This window comes from Saccopteryx bilineata, chromosome 11, assembly GCF_036850765.1.
Source record: "Saccopteryx bilineata isolate mSacBil1 chromosome 11, mSacBil1_pri_phased_curated, whole genome shotgun sequence".
NCBI classification, from domain to species: domain Eukaryota; kingdom Metazoa; phylum Chordata; class Mammalia; order Chiroptera; family Emballonuridae; genus Saccopteryx; species Saccopteryx bilineata.
This window is the reverse complement of record NC_089500.1, coordinates 13,683,204-13,708,731: the sequence shown is the minus strand read 5'-3', so window position 1 is coordinate 13,708,731 and position 25,528 is coordinate 13,683,204. Positions and strand designations below refer to the sequence as shown.

The 25,528-nt window shown below is 42.4% G+C and overlaps 1 protein-coding gene across 5 annotated transcripts in view; it reads left to right on the top strand.

The window, feature by feature from the left end:
• Window positions 1-25,528, top strand: part of NEDD4L (NEDD4 like E3 ubiquitin protein ligase) — a 339,262-nt gene that overhangs the window by 168,659 nt on the left and 145,075 nt on the right. For all 5 annotated transcript variants that reach the window (XM_066247368.1, XM_066247372.1, XM_066247370.1 and 2 more), the window contains 3 exons: window positions 15,630-15,711; window positions 18,910-18,948; window positions 22,894-22,947. In XM_066247368.1, the coding sequence (XP_066103465.1) occupies window positions 15,630-15,711; window positions 18,910-18,948; window positions 22,894-22,947 (175 nt within the window). The remainder of the gene's footprint in view (window positions 1-15,629; window positions 15,712-18,909; window positions 18,949-22,893; window positions 22,948-25,528) is intronic.

The following is a 25,528-nucleotide window of genomic DNA, read 5'->3' as shown; positions in this document are numbered from 1 at the left end:
GGCTGTTCACGAGTTTGTTTGGTGTGTGAAAATTCATGACTATATTGAGGCTTATGCACCTTTATTTTGAAAGCAGGCCTTTTCAGAGTTAGGGGGGAAAATCAATATCACACTACACACTACAAGAAGCATGAAAAATAACACTGAGCACTTGAGCAATTAGAATAAAAATTTATAATGGTGTGCAATAAGCTAGTGATCCGTTTACTGTTGGGAACTCCCTTTCCTGTGTGTGCGTGGTTATCAATAGTCCTATCAGGGTTTCTGAAGTGAATTCTCCCAAGTTAGTCCTCAAAGGTTAATATTTCTGGTGTCCTTTTGATTTGAATATTAAGCTTCTCAGACAAAGCATGTCAATTCCACAAGTCAGTTGTTAAATAATCTGCCTTTAGTTAAAAGTGGCTCATGATGTTAGTTTGTGGTATCAGGTGATATTGTTGCTGAAATGGTGTTTACTGTTAACCCCCCCCCCCCCCCCCCGGCGCAATTTTGTTTTCTTTGAATACATTTTATTTTATAACTCAGGGCACTGTAGGAAATGACCCAGTGGCTCCCATATTGTGGAAAAGTGAAGAAAGTGAATCAAGTTAAGAAAATAAAAATTAATGATCAACTAGATACACGTTCTGTATCTAGTTGATCATTATCAGGTAGGAGACAGACTAAGCATTCTATATTTGGACAAATTGGGTAAGACAGTGTTTCCAAATGTGTGACCCTGGGAAGAAGGAGTTAAGCAATCCAGAAATATTTATTGAGGGCTCATTCTATGCAGGGTTCTGTGGAAAAGGCAGACTAGCCTAAGGTGTAAATAGTGGCTTTTAAGTGACTTGCAGCTACCTTAAGAGAATTAAGATCCACACACTCAACAAGAAAAGGGAGAGGGGGATAATGCAGAAAGGCACATGAATCATTGGCAAAGGAGTGGTCTAAACAGTCATGACTGTAGAAACACAGAGTATGGAGAGGCGGTTATTACAGGGTGGCTTGTTCTGGGCAGAGGAGGAGGAGGACGCGCAGTGGCCGAGCCTAGAAGGATCTAGGATTTCCATGGTCTCGAGGGGAGAAGGCAGTCACTGATAAGTGAGTATACCCCATGGGGAAGGGGGCTGAAAACTCTGAAAGTAGTAGAGTGGCATATTTGGGGAACGAAATAGACGTGGCTGTTTCTGTCAGATGGTTTAACTGGATTCTGCACTTCTTGCCTGATAGACACTCACAAGCAGAGAGCGACAGCAGAGCGGGGTCTGTGCTCTGTGCCAGGGGTAGTAGGGATCTGACCACCCCAGCTCTGTGGCCAGGGGGCACTTGATTCACAAACACGCGTTCTCTTAATTGATCTTGTGTGCTCTCACCCAGTGATCAACACTTTCTCCTTCGGGTGCAAAGGAACAAGGAGAAACACTATGTCCATAAAACAGAGTCCTTTGGTAACATGAACCTTAATGCTCCAACACACACGTTTACGAGGTGGGGCATGGCCTGCTAATAAGTAGAACCTATATGAGTTTGGCTGTCTTTAGAAGTCCTTTGAGATCCAGTCTCACAATCGAACGCAGTACTTAGGGGAGGATTTAAAGGAGCTATCTCCAGTGTGCATCTAACATAGGAGATGGGATAGGAACTCTGGGGTTTGCACTTGATTGATTCCCAGAACAGGTCACCAAGATTTTGAACAATGATCAAGGCTTTTTCTTCTGCAAACACCCTCTCTTTTTGACCATACATGGGTCCAGGATACGCGAATGTGAGTGCCTGTCATATATTCATCTGCATGACGGGGGGAGGGGTAGGTGTGTGCCCCTGTGACAGACACTCTTCTTGTCAGCATGGCGGTGGGGCAGTGTCGTAATCTGGCCGTCCTCCTGTTGATTCTAGGTTGTTGTTGTTTTTTATCTCCTTGTGATAATACAGTGAATATAACTGCTTTTTCCTCTTTTAAAATGTAATTTTAAAAAAAAGCTTTGTGATGCTATCAAACAGAAGTCAGCATAATGGGAAGGTCAAGTATCTGGTGTTTTGTCTGCACATTTAATAGCCTTGCAGATAACACTTGAAAAAAATTATTTTGCAAATTACTTTTCTGAGAGTTGAGAGGATACTTGTTTTCCTGAGGAATTCTAGGACTTCACAGGCTGTTCTCCATGTTTTTGAGAGCAGTCTGAGCGTGACCGGCAGTAACCCGGCACAAGGAGTGAACGTATTTTAAGTGTTGTTGTGCAACTTAGTACAAGCCCCTGATCCCTTACCTGCGGTTTGAAAATTCAGAAACCCTGGAAACCGAAAACATTTTTGTAGGTTTGTAGGAAACTTACTTGATAGCTAAACCTGACCTGAAAGGGCTTGAGAGTATTTCTGTTTTTACGCAGAACACTCAATGTGCATACATATTGTGGCGCACATATTAACATGAGTATGGGTCCTGCCCCAAGCCTCTCCTGGGAATGTTATGTAATGATTGGAATAGCCAGAATCATCCTTCTAAAATGAGAAAAAAATCTGGGTCCTGTAACACATCTGGCCCTGAGGGTTTCTGCTAAGGGCTGGCTTTAATGGAGTGTTGATTTCTTTGGGTGGCTCTAATACAGTACCACACATAGGGTGGGGGGGCTTAAAACAGAACTGTCTCCTCTCGCAGTTCTGGAGGCTGGAAGTCTGAAATCAGGGTGTCAGGGAGACCGTGCCCTCTCTGAGGGTTCTGGAGGAAACTTCTGTCTTGACTCTTGTCTTTTCTGGTGATTACCACAATCCTTAGCATCCCTTGGCTTGTAGGGGCGTCTGCCCAGTCACGTGGCCCCTTCTCCCTCTGTCTTCACATCACCTTCCCTTGTGCACGTCTGTCTCTGTGCCCAGGGATGCAGCCACATTGGCTTAGGGCCCCCCCTAATGACATCATTTTAACTCTTACCTCTGTAAAGACCCCATTTTCTAACAGGTCACATGCTGATATACTGGTGGTGAGGACTTCAACACATCCTTTTTGGAGGGACCTGACTTAGCCCATGTCACAGGGAATGGTTCCCAATGAGCTACTCTGTTTTGTTCCCTGAGTTCAGGGCAGTGCCCAGTCTGAGACCTGTGCCTCATGGCTTTCCTGGTGCCTTGGCTGCTGCTGCACTGAACGGGTGTCACACTTCAAGCTTCAGAAGCTGTCACATGTCATGCTAACCCCATGTGAGGGGGGGTTCCTTTCCCACAGAGGATCTCACCTGTAAGAAGACAGATTTTTGCAGTGCGAACCGGCCTGGGCTTGGGGTACACTCCTGAGGGACCTCTAGGGCTGCCACTCCCAGCCCTAGAAGTCTAGAATGTTCCAACATGTGTCGAAGGATTGTACAGAGAGTGCCTAGAGCAGTTCTTGGCACATAGTACACACTCTGGGGCAGAGAGATTGATAATTTTATGTGCATAGGAAATGCCTAGCTGTATACATAGCTGTCCTCCGGCTCCCTCTTCTCTCTACCACTCCTGTCTGCCCCCTAGAACTGGCCCCATGAAGCCTGCACTCAGCATAGTTGTTGTTTAGTAATCTGCATGGTGTCACCCTCTGCTAGACCTTTGTCCCTGAGCAGCCAGCACACGGGGGCCTCAGCAGGGTCCGTCTCTGAGATGCTGGGGGGCACTGATACTCTGTGAGTCTCTTTAGTCCTTGCGACCGGAGTGGGCATGGTGGCCAACACGGTGTGCAGGCTGAGCTTGGGGTACTGATGGCTAGTCCCGAGTTAAACATGCCTTTTTCTCCCTGTTTAGTTAATAAAGACTGCATTCCCGGAGTCATTCCCTTGCCCTCTTTCCTAGTTCAGCACAGGTCAGGGTGGATGCCACTTTGGTATCAAGTTCGAAGTCCCTCTGCTTGACCAGCGGCATGTCTTTTCGATCATGAGGGCACGAGTGGGATTAGCTGAGGAATGGACTTCAGCGTTACAGGAGGGGTTGACTTTGGAAGTCTGTGGCCGCACTTGGTGGTGGCCCTGCCACTCTGTGTCTGTGTGCCTGTTTTCTAAGCTACTGGCTTTATAAATTGGGGGTGGAGGGAGCTAATTTATAAACAGTGAAATATAGTAAAGCAATTTTGTGAAGTTCGAGTTGGGTTGACTCTTCGAATCGGGAGGGGAGTAGATAAGTGAGCAGGTCGGTGCCCGTATACCACCAGAGTCAGGTCAGCAAACCAGCCGACTGAGGTGATCATGTCTCCGAATCCTCCCAGCCCCCACTCTTGCCTGTTTCCTTCAGAACTAAATTCCTGACAGGCTCTTACTATGACAGGGACTCCTCTAACATTACTCTCACTAGACAGTAATGTGTTTTTAAGTAGGCAAGAACTAACCTGCCTTTACTCTCTTCCTTCCATTGAAATAAACATAAAGTGGCGCTGGCAGGTAAGTTACAGTTACAGGTAGGCCTTATAGGTCGCCCTTCCTGTGACCCCATTCAGCATGGCAGTGTCAAGGGGCCAGAGTAAGCCCACCAGGCCAGGAAAGTGGCATCCAGGAGCGGTGACGCCGTCCCCTCCTCCCGCGCTCTCAGGAGTGACGGGATAGTGAGGGCAGAAACACTGAACTGAATGAGCTCATCGGGCTGGAACCTGGAGAAACAGAGGAAAAGATGGAGGCTCAGTGGTTCGCACAGTTAGGTACCCAGATGAACAGATTGTTACAAATGCAAATGATCAGCTCCTCCCTCAGATATGATGGGAAATTGGGGGTGGGGCCCAGCAATCATTTTTTAACCTGGCGTCGCCCCCACCCCCCAGGTGATTCCAACACTGAGAACTCGGGTCTAGTAATTCCTAAGCTCCAGGACTTCCACACTCACCCCGGCCACATGGTGATGCTATGTGGTAGAACTAACATGTCTGCCTCTACGTACAACAGAGAGAGCTTACATAGGTATTCTAGATTGTTCTAGTTAATCATTGCTGTGGGAAGACACCATTAAAGGGAAGGTACTGCCAAGACAGAGCAAGTGTGGAGCTCTCAGTAGGTATCTGGGAAAAGATGGAGTGGGCTGTTTTAAGGAGGGCCTTCTTGAGACAGGATTGGGGCACTGATGGGGGGAATATTAGAATGTTTCCATGATCATATCATCCACTTCATCATTTTCCATAGGATTAGCATTCCTCTGTGACACAGGACTTCTTATGTGGCGATTTTGCTTGTGCCCAGCCCAGAGGGCCTTCTCTGGCCTGGATAGTTAATGGATTGAGCAAATTTTCTTTCTGTTTCTCTTAGAATATAAACTATTACTTAAATAATAGAGTTGGACTGTATGGTTTCAAAGACCTTCTTTCGGGATGATTAGCCATGGTTCCGCCCTCATTTAGGATCCACAGGACTTGTAAGACCCAATCCTCTCGTCAGGCGGCCCAGGGCCCTCACGTCAGCAGGGCCAGAAGAAAGTACTGGGAGAGGACCTGACTCCCTCCAGATGGTTAAATGGGGGAGCCATATTCGTTGCATGCTAACCCGATAGCGGTTTATGCATCTGTTGTTAACACGTTTGCCCTGTTCGTGACATTTCTGCCTGTGCTACCTCTTGAAATTCCTGTCTGTTCTACTTCTTTGGAGAGAGAGCTAGATGTTTCTTACCCTTTGTGTGAAATAATTTACAAAATATTTACCAGCTGATGATACTTCTATTGGCAGGAATTAATTCTGTGGGGCATTTGGTAAGTGAATATACAATATGTTAGAGATAAGGTGACCGCTGTAACTATGACCCAATGTTGGGAGCCCCAAGTGACCAGTTGTAGAAGGCAAGGGATGAGGACAGTTGGTCCTGAATAGAGAGTTTAAGCCTTGAGTGTCTGGGAAGGGTTAGGTTAGGAGTAAGCCACTAGTTGTTCCAAATCACAAAATTCTAAGTGAAGTAACCAAAAGCATATTTTTTCAGCTGCTTTACAGAATATGCCTGAACTATAACATTTTAAGGCCTCCTTTATCTGCTTAGGACCAAAATAAGAATTCATTTGTCTGTAAATTTACTATTAATTTGTGGTGGTTGTTGAAAGGTTGTACATATTTAAGAGTGAGTAACTCATCACCAGTATTGTGATGAGTAATATATTTCAAAGTATACTTCATGCCTTCCAGTTAATCTTGAGGGCTGGAATATATGTGCATATTCTTTCAAAGATCTTTTTCAGACTCTTCACTGAAGGCAGGTTTCTGGATAGAAAAAATATTTAAAGCCCCATTGGATTTGTTATTGAGGTGTAGGCTAGCTATGAAATTACGGGGCTCAGCGACCGATGGAAGAACACATGATAGTTAAAGCATATGTGTAATTATTGATATTTTTATAATTTTTTGTATTTATAAAAGTAGTACTTGCTCAACAGTAGAAAATTTAGGAAAAAATAACCACAAAAAAGAAAATAAAGATAATTCATGAACTTATCAAAAAAGAACAACTATTAACCTTAACTGTGTTCTCAATTACTTTCATACATATAGAATTAGTCATATTTTTAGACCCTGCTTATTTCTTAATGTTATATCATGGTTATTTTTCCCACTTAAAAATATTTTACTCTCACTTAAAAATATTTTTTAAAAAATGACTTTAATGTTTTATGATATTCTAGCCCACTGTTATACCATGATTTATTTAATCACTTCTCTACTGGTCTAGAAGGCTGCTTCTAATGTTTTCCTATATACAGTGCTGTCATGAGTATCTTTTGCAGATAAATATTTGCCTGCATCTCTGATTATTTCTTTGAGATTAATCCTTAGAAATAGATTTGTTGATCAAAGGCATCCACATTTGGATGTTTCTGATACCTCCTGACATAATTGCTTTCTAGAAAACTTGGTAATTATTTCTTTCAAATAGTAGAATAGTAAAATGTCTTCCTCTCTTTAGAAAGTGATAACTTTTTTGTGTCTTTGATAATGTTAGATGAAAACTTCAGTTTTAATATGATTGTGTGTGTGTGTGTGTGTTATTCTCACACTATCTAGGTAATTTCCCCCCTTATTTTGTGTTTTGTGTTACCTCTTCATCAGTAATTTATGTAACACTGACTATAGTAGAAAAAGTGGAAAAGAATGAGGAAACCTACAGAACAGGTTTTCCAATGAAACTTTCTGGGTTAGTGAAGTCTCAGTGGGTCAAATACATCAGGTAGTCAAAAGGAATTTGCTCTCCGGTGCTCTGTAACATGCTACACTAGCCCTCTGCTTTTCGCTGATAGGGAGCAAAGGCACGATCCTTGTACAGGCTGTCCCAGGAGAGTTTGAGCAACTTGATTTTACAGGAAAGAATTACTGCTCCCTTCGGGTTATGGTTGTGGCTGAAAAATGAAGACCTTTTTTATTGTTCTTCTGATATCCAAGGATCTTGGAAGGACCCCTTTAGAGCTGGTGGTCAAGGCGATGTCATTTCAACTTGGCTGCAATCTGAATGTAATCCACCTTGAATGCTTTGCCCAGTGGTGGCAACTCTGCCTTCCTCCCCATTCTCCTCAGGGCCCTGCCTGCTCTAAGCCATGTTGATCTCAGCAAAGACTGTTTAGTCTGATGAAAACGACTGAATGATCGTTGCAAAAGGACTGACTGGCCTTTATACATTCTTACTTGTCATAGAGCACTTCAGTGAGTCAGATTGGGACGGTCAAGCACCACCCCATTGATACGTCAAGACTGTCCTTGTTCCGAGTGTCCTGGAAGGGGGAGCAGTGGGCATGTGCAGAAAGTCTTGCTTATTGGTGGAGGTAGAATGAGAACCCTCTCTGAGTCCTTAGACCTAGTTGAGGTCATGCAAGCCTGAGTTCGTGCAGCCTCTGTGAGGTGAACGGAGAGAGTCCCAGAGACGGGAAGCTCCCTGTGGTCCCAGTCCCACCAGGGCTCCCTCCCCAGCTACCCTTTGTCCCCAGGTCCTGCAGCCTTCAGTGGGCCTTTGCCTATGCTCTCCTCTCAGGAAAGCTCGCCCTGCTCTTGGCCCTCCCATCCTGATGTTAGAGACTCCCCTCGGGCAGGAGGGCCCCAGTGGACTAGTCCATAGAAATCACCTGGGATTCTTGGTAAATGAAGATTCCCAGGTCCAAAGCCCAGAGATTGTGATCCAGCAGGCCCTGGGCGGGCCCGGCACCTGACGTCAGGCAGCTCAGGTGTGCACGAGGCCAGGAGTTGTGGCGGTGTTGTGTCCCAGGGTCCATTCTCGGCTCACTGCCACCCTCATTTCTTTACTTCTCTGTGCCCCATTCACATGGGGGCAGGGACTGTGTGTTTTATTTCCCACGATTGTTCCCTTGCCTGGAATATGGTAGTCACTCAGTAAATAGGATGTTGTTTGAATCCTAATATCAGTTTGTTGTCTCCTTTTAAAGGCTGAAAAGAAAGAACGTGATGCCTCAATAGCTTTACTCTGAGGAGAAAACAAAAGTTTCCCAAAATAGAATTTCTCTTCTAATCCACAAAGCATTGAGCTTCTTAGAGAGTAAGGTTACCGCTAACCCTGAATTGTACTGAACGCCAGCCATGAGGACAGTGTAGCGACTTGCCAAGTGTGACTTCAGGTGAACTTCATTGTAAATAAGGTTGCCAGTGTAAGCGTCTCCACCCAGACCCCCAGGGGACTTCCACACAGTATGAGCCATGAGAAAGCAGAGAAAACTTAGTGTGCTGTGCTTGGTGGCACCCAGTTTTGCTATAAGGTGATCAGTGTCAGGTCAAATTAGCACTCACAGCAGTAGTAGGGGCTCAGAGGAGTAACAGAGACCCTCAAAAGTTTCGCAAGAGAAGCAAGAATAGATCCCCAATAACAGTGGCTGTCATTGGTAGAGCACAGGTACTCTGTGTTTGGTGCTAAGCTGGGTGCTAATATTAATACAGGCAGTCCCGGGTTACAAATGAGATAGGTCCTGTAGGTTTGTTCTTCATTTGAATTTGTATGTAAGTTGAAACAGGTACGTTTACCTATGAGATGCAACTTAGATGTTTGTCTTAACAAAACATTTATTTTTACCTTTCTGTGCATATAAATACTTAAACTTTACTTCCAAACCTACAGAACTGATCTTGTTCATAACCTAGGGATGCCTGTGCCTCATTCTCTCTGATTCTTCCAGTAACCCTCTGAGCTAGGAGTTGTCATTCCTATTTCATAAACAGTCTGAGGTGAAGAGTAATCAAGTGACTGACTGAAGGTCACTCAGCTTGGTGAGGCTGACGCTGAGACTGCAGTGGAAATGGTCAAGGAAGGGCGTCAGGCGGAACAGCAGCAGCAGGGGAGGGATACCTGGTCGTCATCTGGTCTGCTTCCCTCCACAGCCCGCCTGTTCTGTTTATTATAACAGGATTGGGTATTAATGATGAACAACAACAAGATCTTACTACAGTGTAAAAGAGTGACATGAAAATGAAAACTCTCTGTCCCTATGCCCTATATCCACCCCCGATAGAAAAAATTGCTGATGGGCTACTTCTGTGTCTTTCTGAATCTTTCTGATGCTTTAGGAGGGGCAGGTCATCGTAAACAGAGCTAACCATTGACCTCAGGACTTAGCAGCCATTTTGTAGCAAAGGTAGGAAATTTACTAAGGATCTGCGAGGTGCAGCTTCAAGGACAAGGGTTCTTCCAGACCTTGGTTTTTGTCAGAGGGCTCATGTACAGTCATGTGAAAGGACTCTGGGGACTGAGTTCTTCCTTTACCATGGCTGCAGAGCATCGTGTTCAGAAATGAAGGCCACCAGGGGCTAAAAGCACAAGCAAGCGTTTGAAAAGAAGCTGGTGGTGAGGTTTGCTGTCCCTTAGGCTTGCCCCGCCATACACACACACCCTGTTTGTTTTAGTTGTTGCTTAAGCGATATGTTTTTGATACCTAGTAGCTAAGCTGGCTGGAAGCTGGTGACATGTATAGGAAAGTATCAGCCCAGTGATGGTCAACAGTCTCTCATACTCAAAATTGTGGTTTCACCCTTTATGTCCTGAAGGAGAAAAAACTCTTGTTAGAGGTTAGGGTCTCATTCCCTCTTGCTCCTGTATCTTTAGGAAGTTCCATGTTTACCTAAGATGGCCTGGGCTATAGTTCTTAGACTGATAAGAAGCAAGTTTGAATTGTTCTGAGATTCAGAATGTTCTGACTGAAAGGGGCCATTCAGTCTACTGGCTTTTTTTTTTAATAAATAAATTTTTATTCATTTTAATGGGGTGACATCAATAAATCAGGGTACATATATTCAAAGAAAACATGTCCAGGTTATCTTGTCATTCAATTATGTTGCATACCCATCACCCAAAGTCAGATTGTCCTCCATCACCTTCTATCTAGTTTTCTTTGTACCCCTCCCCTACCCCCATAACCACCACACTCCCGTCCATGTCTCTTAGTCTTGTCCTTATATCCCACCCATCAATGTATGGAATCCTGCAGTTCCCGGTTTTTTCTGACCCACCCACCTCACTCCATACAATGTTATCAAGATCCCACCATTTTGTTGTAAACGACCCGATGTCATCATTTCTTATGGCTGAACAGTACACCACGGTGTGCATGCGCCACATCCTCTCCATCCAGTCTTCTTCTTTTTTTTTTTTTTTACAGTGATTAAAACCTTTAAGCAAACTCTTGGCCAATACAGCAAGAATCCATAAAAGAGTAGTGTCCTTAACATGTTTACCAAGTCCAAGTTGGCACCATCACCATTCCAAATCCCTGCAAATGCAACACAACCCCAGTTCAGTCTGTTAGAAGCTGTCGCAAGGAGCAGGAGTCCAGGAAAAGTCCACATCCAGGAAAAGTCCGCATGGCACTGGAATTGTTGTCACCATTCTATACTTTGCAGCTCACGTCCAAGTCCCAATGACCGCTGCTTCTAGCTGGTAATGATTCAGGTAGACTGGAAAAGCCATCTGCAGCATGCGTGGATATGGAGCTTCTGTTCTCCTCTGCCTGGAGAGATGAGACCGGGTTGCTTTTCCTGGAGCTCTCCGACTGTGGCATGGTAAAGAGAACCTTGGGATACACTAAGCAGGCTCGGTGTGGCTTCTTCAGTGTCCCTTGGTTGAAGAGTCCTCTTCTCTAATGGCTTTAAAACATTTTCATTGCCTGACCAGTGGTGGTGCAGTGGATAGAACGTCAACCCGGAGTGCTGAGGTTTGAGACCGAAGGTCGCCGGCTCGATCCTGGGGTCTCCAGCTTGAGCCCAAGGTTGCTGGTTCAATCCCCAGTCAAGGTGCATATGAGAAGTGATCAGTGGATGCACAACTACATGGAACAAGTTGATGCTTCTCTCTCTCTCCCCCTCCCTCTTTTTTCCCCTCCCTCCCCCTTGCAGCTCCCTCCCTCCCTCTCTCTCCTGTTCCTTCCCTCCCCCTCCCTCTCTTTCCCTCCCCCTCTTTCTCTCTCCTTCTTCCTTTGTCCCTCCCTTCCTCTCTTTCCCTCTGTATAAAAAACTTATGTCTTAAAAAAATAAATCCTAATATGAAAGCCCAGTATATAAAACAGAGTATGGTGGAATGGTAACCTGTAGTTATCCTGAGATAGTCACACAGGACTAAGGCTCTGTCATTCAAACACCAATGATTTAGTCCAACCCCTTTATTTTGGAGATGCGGAAATTAAGGTTCACCTCGTTGAAGTGACATGTCTGACGATACACAGCTAGTTATTTGGAGTGTTCAGAAGGAGATACAATCTCAAGGTGTGGCCTTCCCTGAAGGTAGACACTTAGCTCAAGCATCTTGTTCCTCCTCCCACCACAGCAAAGATGAAAATTGTATCATAATAGCAGTCATGTCGAAAATGTTTTCTAGCATGGCAGGATTCTAGAAACTCCTGTCCCTAGACATTCCTTCCAAGCAGCTGTCTTGGTGGTCAGCTGTAGCGGATGCAGCAAGGCTGAATAACGTGCACTCAGGGCTCCGGATTCTGGAGCAAGAATTCTGGAGCAAGCGTACCTGTCTCCCTTCCCATCTCCCTCCCTTCCCATCTCCCGCCCTTCCCATCTCCCTCCATTCCCATCTCCCTCCCTTCCCATCTCCCTCCCTTCCCATCTCCCTCCATTCCCATCTGCCCTATTTACTTATTAAGCTTGCACAAGCTGCATGACCTCTATCTCCTTTTCTCATCTGAAAAGGGTGCCAACTTCACAAGCCTGCCCTGAGGATCCAGTGAGACATGCACATAAGCTATCTTATGTGTGCCAGGCAAGCACTGGAGGCTTTGTGGTGCCTGGGCACTGGGCTTCTGGTGACCGCGGTCTGAGTGCCAACGGTGTTGGCCGCTGGGGTAGAACTGATTCCTGTTCCGGCTGCTCCGGCAACTTCCTGCTCAGTTTCGGATTCCTGATGCCTTGATGATGCATAGCTCTGCTTTGTGCTCTAGCTGTCTCCCTGCTGAAATGGGAAAATACAGTCATCTTCACTCAGCTGAGCCAAGCGGGGCCATGCAGAAATGCCCATTTATGACCTTTGTTGATTTCACCCTTTCTTGCCCACCCTTTTCTGCTGCTCGCCAGCACTTGTGTGTGCACCCCTAGCAGACACAATGTCTTCTGTTCTCAGTAAATATTTGTCGATGTGAATGGACCACAGTGCCATCAGAAAGGGAGGAGGGACGCAAGACCTGTCTGGGCGGCTCCCACCAGCACCACCCTTCAACTTACATCTGCCTGCCCTTTAACCAGCCCAGCCCATGCCCTGTGTTCCCGCCCCTTGAACTTGCACCCTATTGTCCTATCACCAGCTCCCACGCCTTGGTGCTTGGTTCTTGCTTCATGTTGAATTCTCTTCCAGGGGTTTCTTGGTTGATCTTTCATGGAGACACCCTAGTCCCTGCTTGTACTGGATGAGCGCTTTGGATATGCCCAGGCATGCCTTCCCTGGTACAGCTGGGGCATGTTGTCCTGACCCCCCTCTCAACCCCCAACTGCATGTGTCACTTACTGGGAACTGTTTAGGGGCTACAGCCTGAGGTCAATAAATAATTAGTAGAAGAATGTGGATGTTGTATTAAAGGGACTGCTTAGCTCTTTATTGCAGTTATGTAATAGGCAGCGATCATAATAGCCGAGGGACATGAAAACAAGACGCAGTCAGGAGGCTGCCAGAGCTCTCTATACTGCGGCCTTGTGTGTGTGAGCCTGTGCTTGTACCTCCAAGGTGTACCGGGAGCCTGTTCTTGAGATAACAGAGAGATCAGACCTGTGGGGTTCTTTTTGGATTTTTGTTTGTTTGTATTGTTTTTTAAAGCAATACTTTGGTGACGAGAAATGGAATATTAGTTTCTATAGCTAAAAACAAAAACAGTCTTTAAAAGCCATCTAGGACACTGGTTCTCAGTGTGGTTCCTGGATCAAGGGCATAAGTCTTACTAGGAATTTGTCAGAAATACAAGTTCTAGGGCCCCACCACAGACCTACTGGAATATTTGAGGGTCTTTGGGGTTGGGGCCCCGTAGTCAGTGTTTTAACTACCTCCTTCTCCAGGCAGTTCTGATATGCTCAAGTCTGAGAGGCACTTAGCAATGACTGCTAATTCATCACCCCAACCATGACTCTGATTAGGAAGGTGCTCTTGGGGTCTTTAAACCTAGATTAGGTCTGTCTCCTGATTCATCTTTATTCTAAGGTTGAAGGTGTCCAGAAAGGGAGAAGTAGATGCCTCTGTTAAAGAAGTAGATGTTCTTTAACCAAGCCTTCTTCTAAACCAGAACATTTTAATATAAATGAGCAAATTTTGTTGCTGTTTTTTTTTAAAAAAAGATATGTTATGGTTTACATTAAAATGTATTTTATGTAAAGACCTATATATAATTTTTTTTTACACTGACTCTTGATTTGTGTTGTAGATGTTGAGAATAATCCTGTTTCTACTAAACTTTTAACTTTGTCACACCTTTCTCTTTCCTTAAAGGATTTCATGGCACATTTATTGAAAAATCAATGTAGTCTTAAGCATTTAACTGTATAATCATTGGAAATGTCCTAGATTAGGGGTAGTCAACCTTTTTATACCTACTGCCCACTTTTGTATCTCTGTTAGTAGTAAAATTTTCTAACCGCCCACCAGTTCCACAGTAATGGTGATTTATAAAGTAGGAAAGTAACTCTACTTTTAAAATTTATAAAGCAGAGTTACAGCAAGTTAAAGCATATAATAATAATTACTTACCAAGTACTTTATGTCAGATTTTTGCTAAGTTTGGCAGAATAAATCTTTATAAAACAACTTACTATAGTTAAATCTCTTTTTATTTATACTTTGGTTGCTCTGCTACCGCCCACCATAAAAGCTTGAATGCCCACTAGTGGGCGGTAGGGACCAGGTTGACTACCACTGACCTAGATGATGAAAAATAAGTGTTAATCGTCATGTTTTAGCCACTAACGGGTAATTCTCAAAGTGGGTAGAAATGAATTACCAACTGTAGATAGAGGAGTGAAAATTTGGGGATTGAATACATGGGAGCCTTTTCTGTGATTTTCAGGGTCGCAAGTATAAATGAAGAACTTGTATCCTAAATTCTTATAAAGTAGTAGTCTGACTAAGATTTGAGCTATCCCAAGTTACCAATGCCAGAACGTGTGAGTGGATTTATCAAACTCTTAGTGAATAGATAGTTCATGTTAAGTAATCCTTTCAATACTGTTCTGGTTTTCTATTTCCTAAGGAAATAATAGGAACTCTGGGATTTGTAGTCAGGAAACCTGAAATTTAATCTAGACTTTACTGAAATCTATAAAATTAAGCCAATCTCCCTTGATTTCCTGAGCCTTAGTTTTTTGTTTTTGAGTTTTTCTTTTTTGTTTTAATCTATAGGGTGATAGTTGTTAGTTTAGATGAACAATGTCTTTTACCTCCACTAAAAGAAAAATAATTTTTATATAAATAATGGAAATCAGAATATAAATAAGACATGAACTAAACTTTCTAGCTAGATTTTGCTAAACTGAACAAATTAATATGCTTTTGAATATTTTTTATCAATCTTTTCAGAATCGAATTAAGAAAAAACTACGTCAGATGAAATATTTTTATTTAATAGGGAAGATTATCTCTAAAATTGGAATAAGAGTTTCATGATCTTTTTGCTTCTAAACACATTATTGGGGCCCTGGCTGGTTGGCTCAGTGGTAGAGTGTCGGCCTGACATGCAGGAGTCCTGGGTTCAATTCCTGGCCAGGGCACACAGGAGAAGCGCTCATCTGCTTCTCCACCCCTCCCCCTCTCCTTCCTCTCTGTCTCTCTCTTCCCCTCCTGCAGCCAAGGCACCATTGGAGACGGCTCCATGGCCTCTGCCTCAGGCGCTAGAATGGCTCTGGTAGCAACAGAGCAACGCCCCAGATGGGCAGAGCATCGCCCCCTGGTGGGCATGCCGGGTGGATCCTGGTCGGGCACATGCGGGAGTCTGTCTGACTGCCTCCCTGTTTCCAACTTCAGAAAGATACAAAAACAAAACAACAACAAAAAATCCCCCACATTGTTGGCTCTTGTTTATAGAAATTTATCGGTATATTTACTTAGTAGGTATGTTGAAAATGTTACTGTTTAGTTTGTAGAATTTTACATAAGATGGGTTATTAACTTATATTTGCATTTCACTTAGGTTTTAGCTAATATCTTTCTTTGTAATTTTTAAATGAAAAGTGTAATTCTGTTAAATCTGGAATATTTTCTTGCAGTGATCCATACGTGAAACTTTCATTGTATGTAGCGGATGAGAATAGAGAGCTTGCTTTGGTACAGACGAAAACAATTAAAAAGGTAGGTGTCCATTCTAATTTAATTTCATTTAAGCCAATTATGTATTTTGGTTCTGTAGAAATTTGTATATTAAGATGGCAATATTTTTTGCCTGACCAGGCGGTGGCTCAGTGGATAGAGCGTTGGACTAGGACGCAGAGGACCCAGGTTCAAAACCCCGAGGTCGCTGGCTTGAGCGCAGATTCATCTGGGTTGAGCACAGCTCACCAGTTTGAGCCCAAGGTTGCTAGCTTGAGCAAGGGGTCATTCGGTCTGCTGTAGCGCCCCCCGCCCTCCCCCCCCGCCCAGGCACATATGAGAAAGCAATCAATGAACAATTAAGGTGCTGCAACAAAGAACTGATACTTCTCATCTCTCTCCCTTCCTGTCTGTCTGTCCCTATCTAACCCTTTCTGTCTTTCTCTGTCTCTGTCACCAAAAAAAAGATGGCAATATTTTTATTTTAAGCATCTTCCTCTATTAAATCTATACATTTAACATAGAACAAACTTTTCAGTGTAAACTCGATACTGTTTCTTGCACTTAGTTAAGTGACTGTAATAACAGTACTCTTAAAGTATTATCACAAGCAGCGTTTGTTTCCTGACAAAGAGTACAGCAAAATAAGTACTTGTGCTTGTTGGCTTATTATTTCCTATAAAAAAATTCAAAATAACTTCAAATATGTTTAATGAAACAGAGTCACTTGGGAAAGTGGTAGGCAAAAGGAATGGTTTAACTTGAAACAAGTTTTTACAAAGGAAGCAAAATACTTGCTTAGCTACATGAAAACAAATAAAAACTATTAATAATAAAATTATGGCCTGACCAGGCGGTTGCACAGTGGATAGACCGTCGGACTAGGATGCGGAGGACCCAGGTTCGAGACCCTGAGGTCGCCAGCTTGAGCGCAGGCTCATCTGGTTTGAGCAAAGCTCACCAGCTTGGACCCAAGGTCGCTGGCTCAAGCAAGGGGTTACTCAGTCTACTGTAGGCCCGCTGTCAAGGCACATATGAGAAAGAAATCAATGAACAACTAAGGTGTCACATTTAAAAACTTCTCATCTTTCTCTGTTCCTGTCTGTCCCTATCCTTCTCTTGTCTCTGTAAAAAATAAATAAAAAAATAAAATTATGTTTATATGTGTATGTTTTACTTTTCTAAATTTCACACACATGATTTCATTAAAGATGTTTCCATAATTATGTTCTAATTCACCTATCTCTATGTTTATATCATATAAAATATTTACTCCGTATTTGTGGCATTTGTTGGAGATGCATATTTTAAAAAAATATATCAAAAGCTCTGTTATTCGTCATGCTTCAGTGTTATTTATGGATTCCTTTTATTTTTCCCTCACTGCCTTTGAATAGTGAGATAACACTGTGATAAGCATTTCCTGGAGAGCCTGATGGCTTTTAAAAAAAGAAATGGTACCTGCCCCACTCTTGTGTGGACGCCAGGGTGCTCTGGCCAGGTCATTTTGTGCGAGGAGCATCAGCGGTAGCCCTCTGCCTGGCGTTAAAAATCTGTTTTGATTAGCGGGGAGGATGCCTGCGAAGGAGGGAGGCCATTGTTTGCTGTGCTAGGCGCTGTCACTGGTTCAGTTATCGGTGGGGAGGGAGGCCGCCTTGCAAGAACGGCAAACCCGGGTCTGGTCTCCTGCTGCGCACCGCAGGAGCGGAGAAGCGGAGAACCAAAGCCAGGGAAGCCTCACTGAGATCTGGGCCATTGGAGGGTGTTTGCCCGCAAGGGGAGGGCCTCCTCCCTCCTCTGCACGGTGGAGGGCGCGGCTCCGTGGCTGGGACTGCGCAGCCTACGCGGCGGCCAGCCAGCCTCCTGGTCGGTGTTGCTGTGCCCGATCCGGGTTTAAGAACTGCCTTCCCCCACCTCCCCTCATGGCTGTGTGCCTGTTCCATAGTGCGCTGTGGTCCCACGTCGTCAGTGGTTGCTTCCCTTGCCTTTCTTTGCTTCCTCCCCTCTGCGTTTCTGTGAAGCCTGGTCCCCAGGAGGGCTGCAGCCCTTGGCAAGCCTGAGCCTGCCCTACCTCTCCCTGGCTGCCTGGCGCCCTTTCCCCTCCCCCACTCCATTCATGGCTTCAAGTATGAAAACCCATTATTTAGGGTCGGGTTCACTGTTGAGTTGTGGGTGGGAAAGTGCTGATGCATTTAAAATGCCAGTTCAGTGTTGAACAAATTCTGTGGTTTTCACTTTTTATGGTGTATTTTGTTAATTATTATTATTTTTTGCTTCCTCCTATACTAGTATGTTAAAGGAAATAGATTAAAAGCGAATATTCTGACTACAAAATATCTATGGCCATTGGTGAGGCTGTGATTTTCAGTCTCAAATTTTTACATATAATTTTTGACACGTGTTATGCAATTCTGAAATGCACAAGCATATACAGATATATATATATATATATATATATATTTCATAGTATCTGTTTCATCTTCGTTTCGAAGATGTTTGACAGTCCATATTGCCTGTGCTGAGACAGAGTATCCTTTCCGTGTTCTTGTGCAGCATATCTTTATACGGAGCTGGACGACAGGCAGACGGATGGATGGGTGGATGGATGGATCGATCGACAGGGAGATGAACTGAAGGATAGGGAAAGGAATATTTTTAAACCTGGTTATTTGGGGGGGAAATAATTTACTTTTGGTTTTTAACTGGCAGATATTTTCCTGTTATATAATCTGATCATCAATATTGTTCTTATAAAGTGTACGTCAGATTTGAGTAGTTATATAAATAGTGACCACATCTACCCTCCCACCACCTGCTTCCCTTCTTTCCAAATCAGATTTGTGGCATGCAGGTTGGAGGAAGTGAACAAAGTTTATTTCCTTCTTGATAGGATAATCATATTAATGTTAATTTCTTAAAAGATATCTTCTTAGCTCAATGATGATGGCTCTTTGTAGGTCCCCAATGTTATTTTTTCTGGCTCATAGCTTGTAATTTATGGTTTCTTATCTATGAATCATCTGTTTCATAAATACATCCCTTCCCCATCTAGTTTGGTTTACAAAATAGTCCCAAATAATAGACTAAATGCTTCCTTTTTTTTTTAAATCATTTTAAGAATCTCTTAGATTTTTTTTAATTAAAAAGAAATGGTTAAGCAAATATGTGGATTACACCATACTAGAAACTGTTAAAGTTTCAAAGACTGTAAAAGATTTTACAAGATAATTTCTCTTCCAGACGCTGAACCCAAAATGGAATGAAGAATTTTATTTTAGAGTAAGTTTTTCATTGTTTTTTGTAATAATTGTTGTTGATAACTAGATTGATATATTATCCTAATGATTCATATCGTCCAAAAGCTGTTAAAATTTTATTTTGAAATTCCTTTTAATGTGAGAAGCAGTTCGGTAGCCTCCTAACATGTTCCAAATTTTCAAAGACTGCCGAGTGGTAACAAAATCTGGACTTGTTTTATTTGGGAATGTTTTAGGAAAAGGAAGGTATCCAAATATCATATTTTAGCTTTTCTATTCAGAATTTTCTTTAAAAAAGAAACGAGGTGAAATATCATTAAAACAGTAGCTTAATTACCTCTATGAGATATGGGTTATGAGTTATTTTAGAGGTAGAATAAAACAATAGAGGCAACCTGATTTAAAAAGAAGCCTAGATATTACCAATCATATTCCAGTTAGGATGGAAAATTTTGTGATTCAGATATTTAGTGTGAGTATATGTGTGTAGTATAAAACTGCTTTTGGAGTTTAAATATCACCAAATTAGGTAAAGTTTCCTCAACATCTTATATTTAATAGCTAGAAGACCTACCTATATGTAGAAATGACTGAATTCTGTAAATTAACAGAGATGATTATTTAGTGAGTTTTTGTGGCAGTTGCTGGGGTTTTTGTATTGAAATTTTGGAAATATTAAGCTGCTCAGCTATATAGTGGAAAGAAAAGGGTGTTTATTCTCTTCAAAATTAGTACTTTCATTTTCTTTATAGCTGTAATATTAAGAACTACTGTACCTTCATAGGTGTTCCAGATGAGAACTTTTGATTAGTACAGATTCCCAAAGAACAGTATTTTCATCAGACTCATTATAATTGGTCCTGATTCCTTCTTTGAATCACAGTAGTATTTCATGTGTCCCAAACTTAGATCATACCTACATGCTTTCTATTGTCAGAGCTGAAGTATGACATTGATATTTTCATCCTTGGTGAGATCCTATGCATAGTCTCTACCAGTTGTATGTACATTACCTTGTGAAGGACTGAGAAGCCGGTGGGGGCAGGGTGGTGTTGTTGGCCCTTAGTTAACTCTCAAATGGAGCTTTCTACTCGTAAAACTCCAGATGACTTACACCCCTTTCAGTTTAACACCTCGGCCACATTGATGTCAATTTTAATACATCCAACACTTTTTTTTTCAACTGATCATGGCTGTGCACATTATGTAAACTCAGTTTTTTTTACTTTTTACAAAAAGGCTTTTTAATGCCACAAACCATTATTGCATGCCTAGTGTGTACTGGCTCTCACCACAGCCTGTGCATGTGTTGGTCAGCAGGTCAGTCCTTCACAGAGCTTAGACCAGCTATGGCCAACAGTTTTTGCCCCTGGGCCAGATTAGAAAGAAAACTTTTTTTATGGGCCAGATGAAATATTAAAATTAAAAATTGTTAAATACAAAAATGATTTGTTTAAGTAAACAAAATTTTATTATGTAATTTATGAATAAATGTGAGTGTAAAACATCTTTAATATATGATATTATTTTAATAAAAATATTTTTAAATAAAAATATAATTACATACCATATAAATATCCAAACTGTATTGCAATCAATTAAACAATAATTAATAGAATGAGCTTGAAGGGGTTATATCGCAAATAAAACAATTATTTCGTTTTACAAACAGCCTGGACACATTTTCAGTTATCAACTGCAGCTATTGTCTATACTACAATGCCACTTGATTCAGCACACTTGACCACAAAAATAACGAATTGTTTGACCTTGGGTGCGCACTGGCAAACTCCGCCTAAAAGAATGTGGGTTTCACATCGCCGCTAAACGTCAAACAGTTCATATCAAGTACAGATGAGTACAAAAGTTGTAAATCTTTAACGGAATTTTTTTTAAAAAATAAAGAAGTATCGTGAATCCATTCGACCAATTATTGGAAGTTAACTCTAGTCACACGTGGAATTTTTTTCCGCATATCACTATCTTCTTAAATATCTCGATTTCCAATAATCAAAGACGCTTCTGCTTCTGAGTAGCTGAGATTTTAAAGTAGTGGAGAATATTAAAAATTTAATCATGGGCCGCAGCCATATGTTGGCCATGCCTGGCTTAGACTCTAAGCCCTCCATCGGTCTGCTTGCTCCATCACTCGCAGAGGGCGGCAGAGGGACAGGAAGCACAAGCTGTATGTCAACTGTTACTTCATTCACGAAGCAGCGAGACTTACAGTGGACCAGGGTCCCATCCTGGGCTCTGCCACCTGCAGCTTTTTTGACCCTGGAAAAGCCACCTGAGGATTCACATCCCCTGCAGGTTCCTTATTGCTCACATAGGAGAGTGAAGTCCTCACTGGAAGGGGCCGTTCCCAGGATTTACATGGTGACAGTATCAATGAGAACACCTCCCACCGTGTCTCACAGGGGGTTGGTATTCACAAAATGACACTTGAGTTTGAATGATGATTCCTGCCATTCTGGGGAGGTTTTACTAAAGAGATAGAAAGAAGCAAAAAGACATTGAAAGCCTGCTGGCTCTGACATTGATCACACGGTTGCTAGAAGGGGACACATTTTCTTTTTTTTTTTTTTTTTTTTTTTCTGAAGCTGGAAACGGGGAGAGACAGTCAGACAGACTCCCGCATGCGCCCGACTGGGATCCACCAGGCACGCCCACCAGGGGCGACGCTCTGCCCACCAGAGGGCGATGCTCTGCCCCTCCAGGACGTCGCTCTGCCGCGACCAGAGCCACTGTAGCGCCTGGGGCAGAGGCCAAGGAGCCATCCCCAGCACCCGGGCCATCTTTTGCTCCAATGGAGCCTTGGCTGCGGGAGGGGAAGAGAGAGACAGAGAGGAAGGAGGGGAGCGGGGGGGGGGGGGAGTGGAGAAGCAAATGGGCGCTTCTCCTATGTGCCCTGGCCGGGAATCGAACCCGGGTCCCCAGCACGCCAGGCCGACGCTCTACCGCTGAGCCTACCGGCCAGGGCTCTGACACATTTTCTTTGTCTCTCTAATGGTTCAAAGCGTGGGCTGTGGAGGCAAGCAGGCCAGACCTGGTTGGGGTTCTGGTTGTCCCTGCATACTAGCCATGGCCTCTTAGGCAAGTTACTTCACCCTCATGGTCTCGTCTCTTCACCGATAAGATTGAGGTCACAGTTACACATCGTAGGGTTCCCACCAGGATTAAATGAGATCGTATGTTTTGGAGATTTAATAAGAAGATAGTTCCTGAAAAATAAGCACAATGTAATAAATGGCAGCTTTTGCTATTTTTTTTTCATTATTTTAATTATTGTATTTTATTATTGCTATTACTATTACTATTATTATTAGGCCTAAGGGTTAGCCTCAGGTACAGACCTTATGAAGATGTAGCCTTGGTCTAAACCAGTGTTTTTCAACTGGTGTGCCACAAGAATTTTTAAAACATGCAATACCTGACTATTTTAGTCAGGAGCACTGACCTCTTTTCCCTTAGACTGTCAAATGGAAAAATGACACAGCCAACCATACAACAGGAGCCATCCAGTGTGAAAGAATCAAAATTATACCTATTTTTTTGTGTGATATTGGCAAAAGATTATATTGTTCGGTGTGCTGCAAAATTTTGGTAATAAGTTTATGTGTGCCGTGAAATGAAAAAGGCTGAAAGTCTCTGGTTTAAAGGTGTGAGCATACCTTTTGTAGAGGAAATTGCAAAACTCTTTAAAACTCTTTAGAATTTTCCTTTCTAACATTAGAAAAGCAGCTAAAAGCATTTTCTTTTACTATACCTCAGTATTAGGCACAGAACAATGCAGAAATCAATAATAGAAAACTTGATTTAGTAGAGACAGGATATCCAGAAGAAGTTAGGTGCTCAGATTACACAATTGAAGCTGGTATATTATAAAGCATTCTGTTCTTTAGTTCTTATTTCATTCTTTGAGTTATTTCTGCCTGTTTCTGAAATACTATTTATGTCCCTATAGGTGAACCCATCTAATCACAGACTCCTGTTTGAAGTATTTGATGAAAACAGATTGGTAAGTGGGTCCCAATTTTTATTTTTACTTCATTTTATTAAAAACTTAATTTTTAGAGCACCATCTTTGAAAACTCTGTTTCCGTTGTATTTCTGACAGTACATGATCCACCTCCTCCCCTGGCAAAGACTTTCTTCTTGTTCCATTACTAGCTCATGATTTTAATAAATATTTTTGTATGACTAACACAGAAATTTTGTTTGTGTATATGCATGTTCGTATCACAGTTAATACTAGTGAAAGTCACACTGATGGCTATACATGCTTATGTTCTTCTGTTGGGAACTCAGAATGGTAGGCCAGTCTGAGAAAGAGGACATCACTCATGTAAGCAAACCTTTCAGGAATTTTAAATGTAAGCAAGACTATCAGTACTGTTACCTATTCTATTGTGAATCTATGGTGGTTCTCTCTGGAAAGACAGAAATCCAATTAACAGTAAGTAGTACAAAGTGAATCTATATTAGCAAGTAAAATTAAGCTGTATTTTGGAAGTACAATTTTCTCCAGGGAAATTAGTAGAAAATACCTTCAACCAAAGATAGGTCTGAGGCATAAGGCTACTACAAACTAACATTTTAAATAGAGAGATTCTCTATCTATTTATGTGATAAAACTAAGCTTTTGTTTTAGAAATGGAATTTCAGAAGCAAATCTGGCTTAAAGCATTTTGCCCATTACCTAACTAGAATGTAAACATCAAGTTACCCATGAGTCAAGTGTTCCAACTATGCAACTATGGAAATGAACTTGATGTTTTGTGCCAGCTTTTACGGTGCTCTCAGAAGTGGTAATAGAACTCAGTGTGGTCAGTTGTCACTCATTCACTTTCCCTGAAACTTGCATATATTTTTGGGTTAGAATGAATGTTCTTATGAACTGTTCTTGTTGCAGAATTCAACTTCATGTTTTTAAATAGCTTGAGGTTAATAGACTGTTTGATCTGGAGGAGCCTTATAATACAGCTCACTTAACTCCCTGCCCTTGCCGCTGAGGGAAGTGAGGTCTGGAACTCTTAAGTAATTTAGACACGGCAGTCAGTGGCAGTGCCCTGGTGGAAACTGCTGTTCTCTGAGTCTCAGGCCATTGGTGATGAATAACCAGGCTTCTCACCCTGGCTAGAGAACTTGGGAGTGTGTTTAATCTCCTCTGCTTAGCGTTCTTCTCCAAATTAGAAAGCCAACAGGTTCTGGCCTACCCCCCAGGTATCTTTTTTATTAAAAGTATATTTGGGTTCTCAGTGGTGGTGCATAGAACTCAACCTTTTTTTTTTTTTTTTTTTTTTTACCTTGGGTAATATTTAGTTGTACTACCCAACTAAATCAGTGTTGCTGTGTGTCTGAAGTTATTTTCTTGTTAAACTGAATGGGAGATACAGCTGAGGGTGCTGTTCTAAACACCCCCTGCCTCACCCAGCACAGACTGGGAATTAGACAGTGTTCAGCAGAGTGACACTAAGTCCCTGAAGTCACGGACGCAGCCTCAGACTAATCCTTATTCTCTCATTTATGGAGTACAATAACACTTCTTCAAAGTGAAGGCAGGATAAGATTTAAGGGGACACTACCCCTTGTCCGATGTGTTTTAATTTATTACTTAAATTTTCTTCTATGATGAGAAATTTACTGTAAAAAAAAAAAAAGTTGTTTTTCTTCCATTATCTAACACAATGACTGTTGTTGAGATGACCTTGCTGTGGGTACGGAACTATACTTCCAAACCAAAAAGGTCTTTGAGTGCCAAGCTGAAGAAATACTGCGAGAACACAAACTTCATCTGAAAACTGTCTTCTGTTATCAGTGCTTAGCTCTGCCCCAGGCTGTCTCCAGCATTGTTACTATGCAGCGGACTGCCGCTGCTGGTGTTTTTCTCTTTTGACCATTAATCCAGCTAAGACAATACGTGACTGTGGCAGTACTTGGCAGTCTTAGCATTAAACAAACTCGCTTCCATTTCTCCCGTAGACATCATTTTTAGCATTTAGCACACATGCCTTTAGAAAACAGGTTTGGCTGTGTGTAAACACAGGGTTAATCCTCCACACCCTTGGCTCCAGAGTTGTTGACAAAGTCATGCTTTGTGGATTTTAAAATAAACTTTTTGTCACTCTTTGCAGCTTGGTATTCGCCCCCCTCCTATTTTTTACTCCCTCCTAAATAAACTTTTTTGTTAAGTAACCAGTGTTTCTGGATCACAGAAAGTCATCAGTTTGAGACACACAGAATATATCCAAGTTAACTGAAAAACCGATGACAGTTTTTTGAATGTGACCCTTTACTTTTAATTCTTAGCTCCTTTTTGGTCCTTTGCAAAAATAGCAAGATTCCCTGTTTGTATCCCCACTGTGCTAATATTGCTGACTTCTCATGGAAAACAGTCAGCTCTGGGCAGCTTTCTTCTGTATGGTATTTAAGTTAACTTACAACAGAAAGCACATGGACATACTTCTTTAATTTTCCTTTTTTTTTTTTTTTTTTTTGCTGGGGGATGTATTGTTTTTTCCTCTTATCTGGCCTACAGGAGAAAATGTTTTCTCCAGCTGGGTCCCTTTTCTCTGGTCCTTCCCTCTTTGGCAGTTACT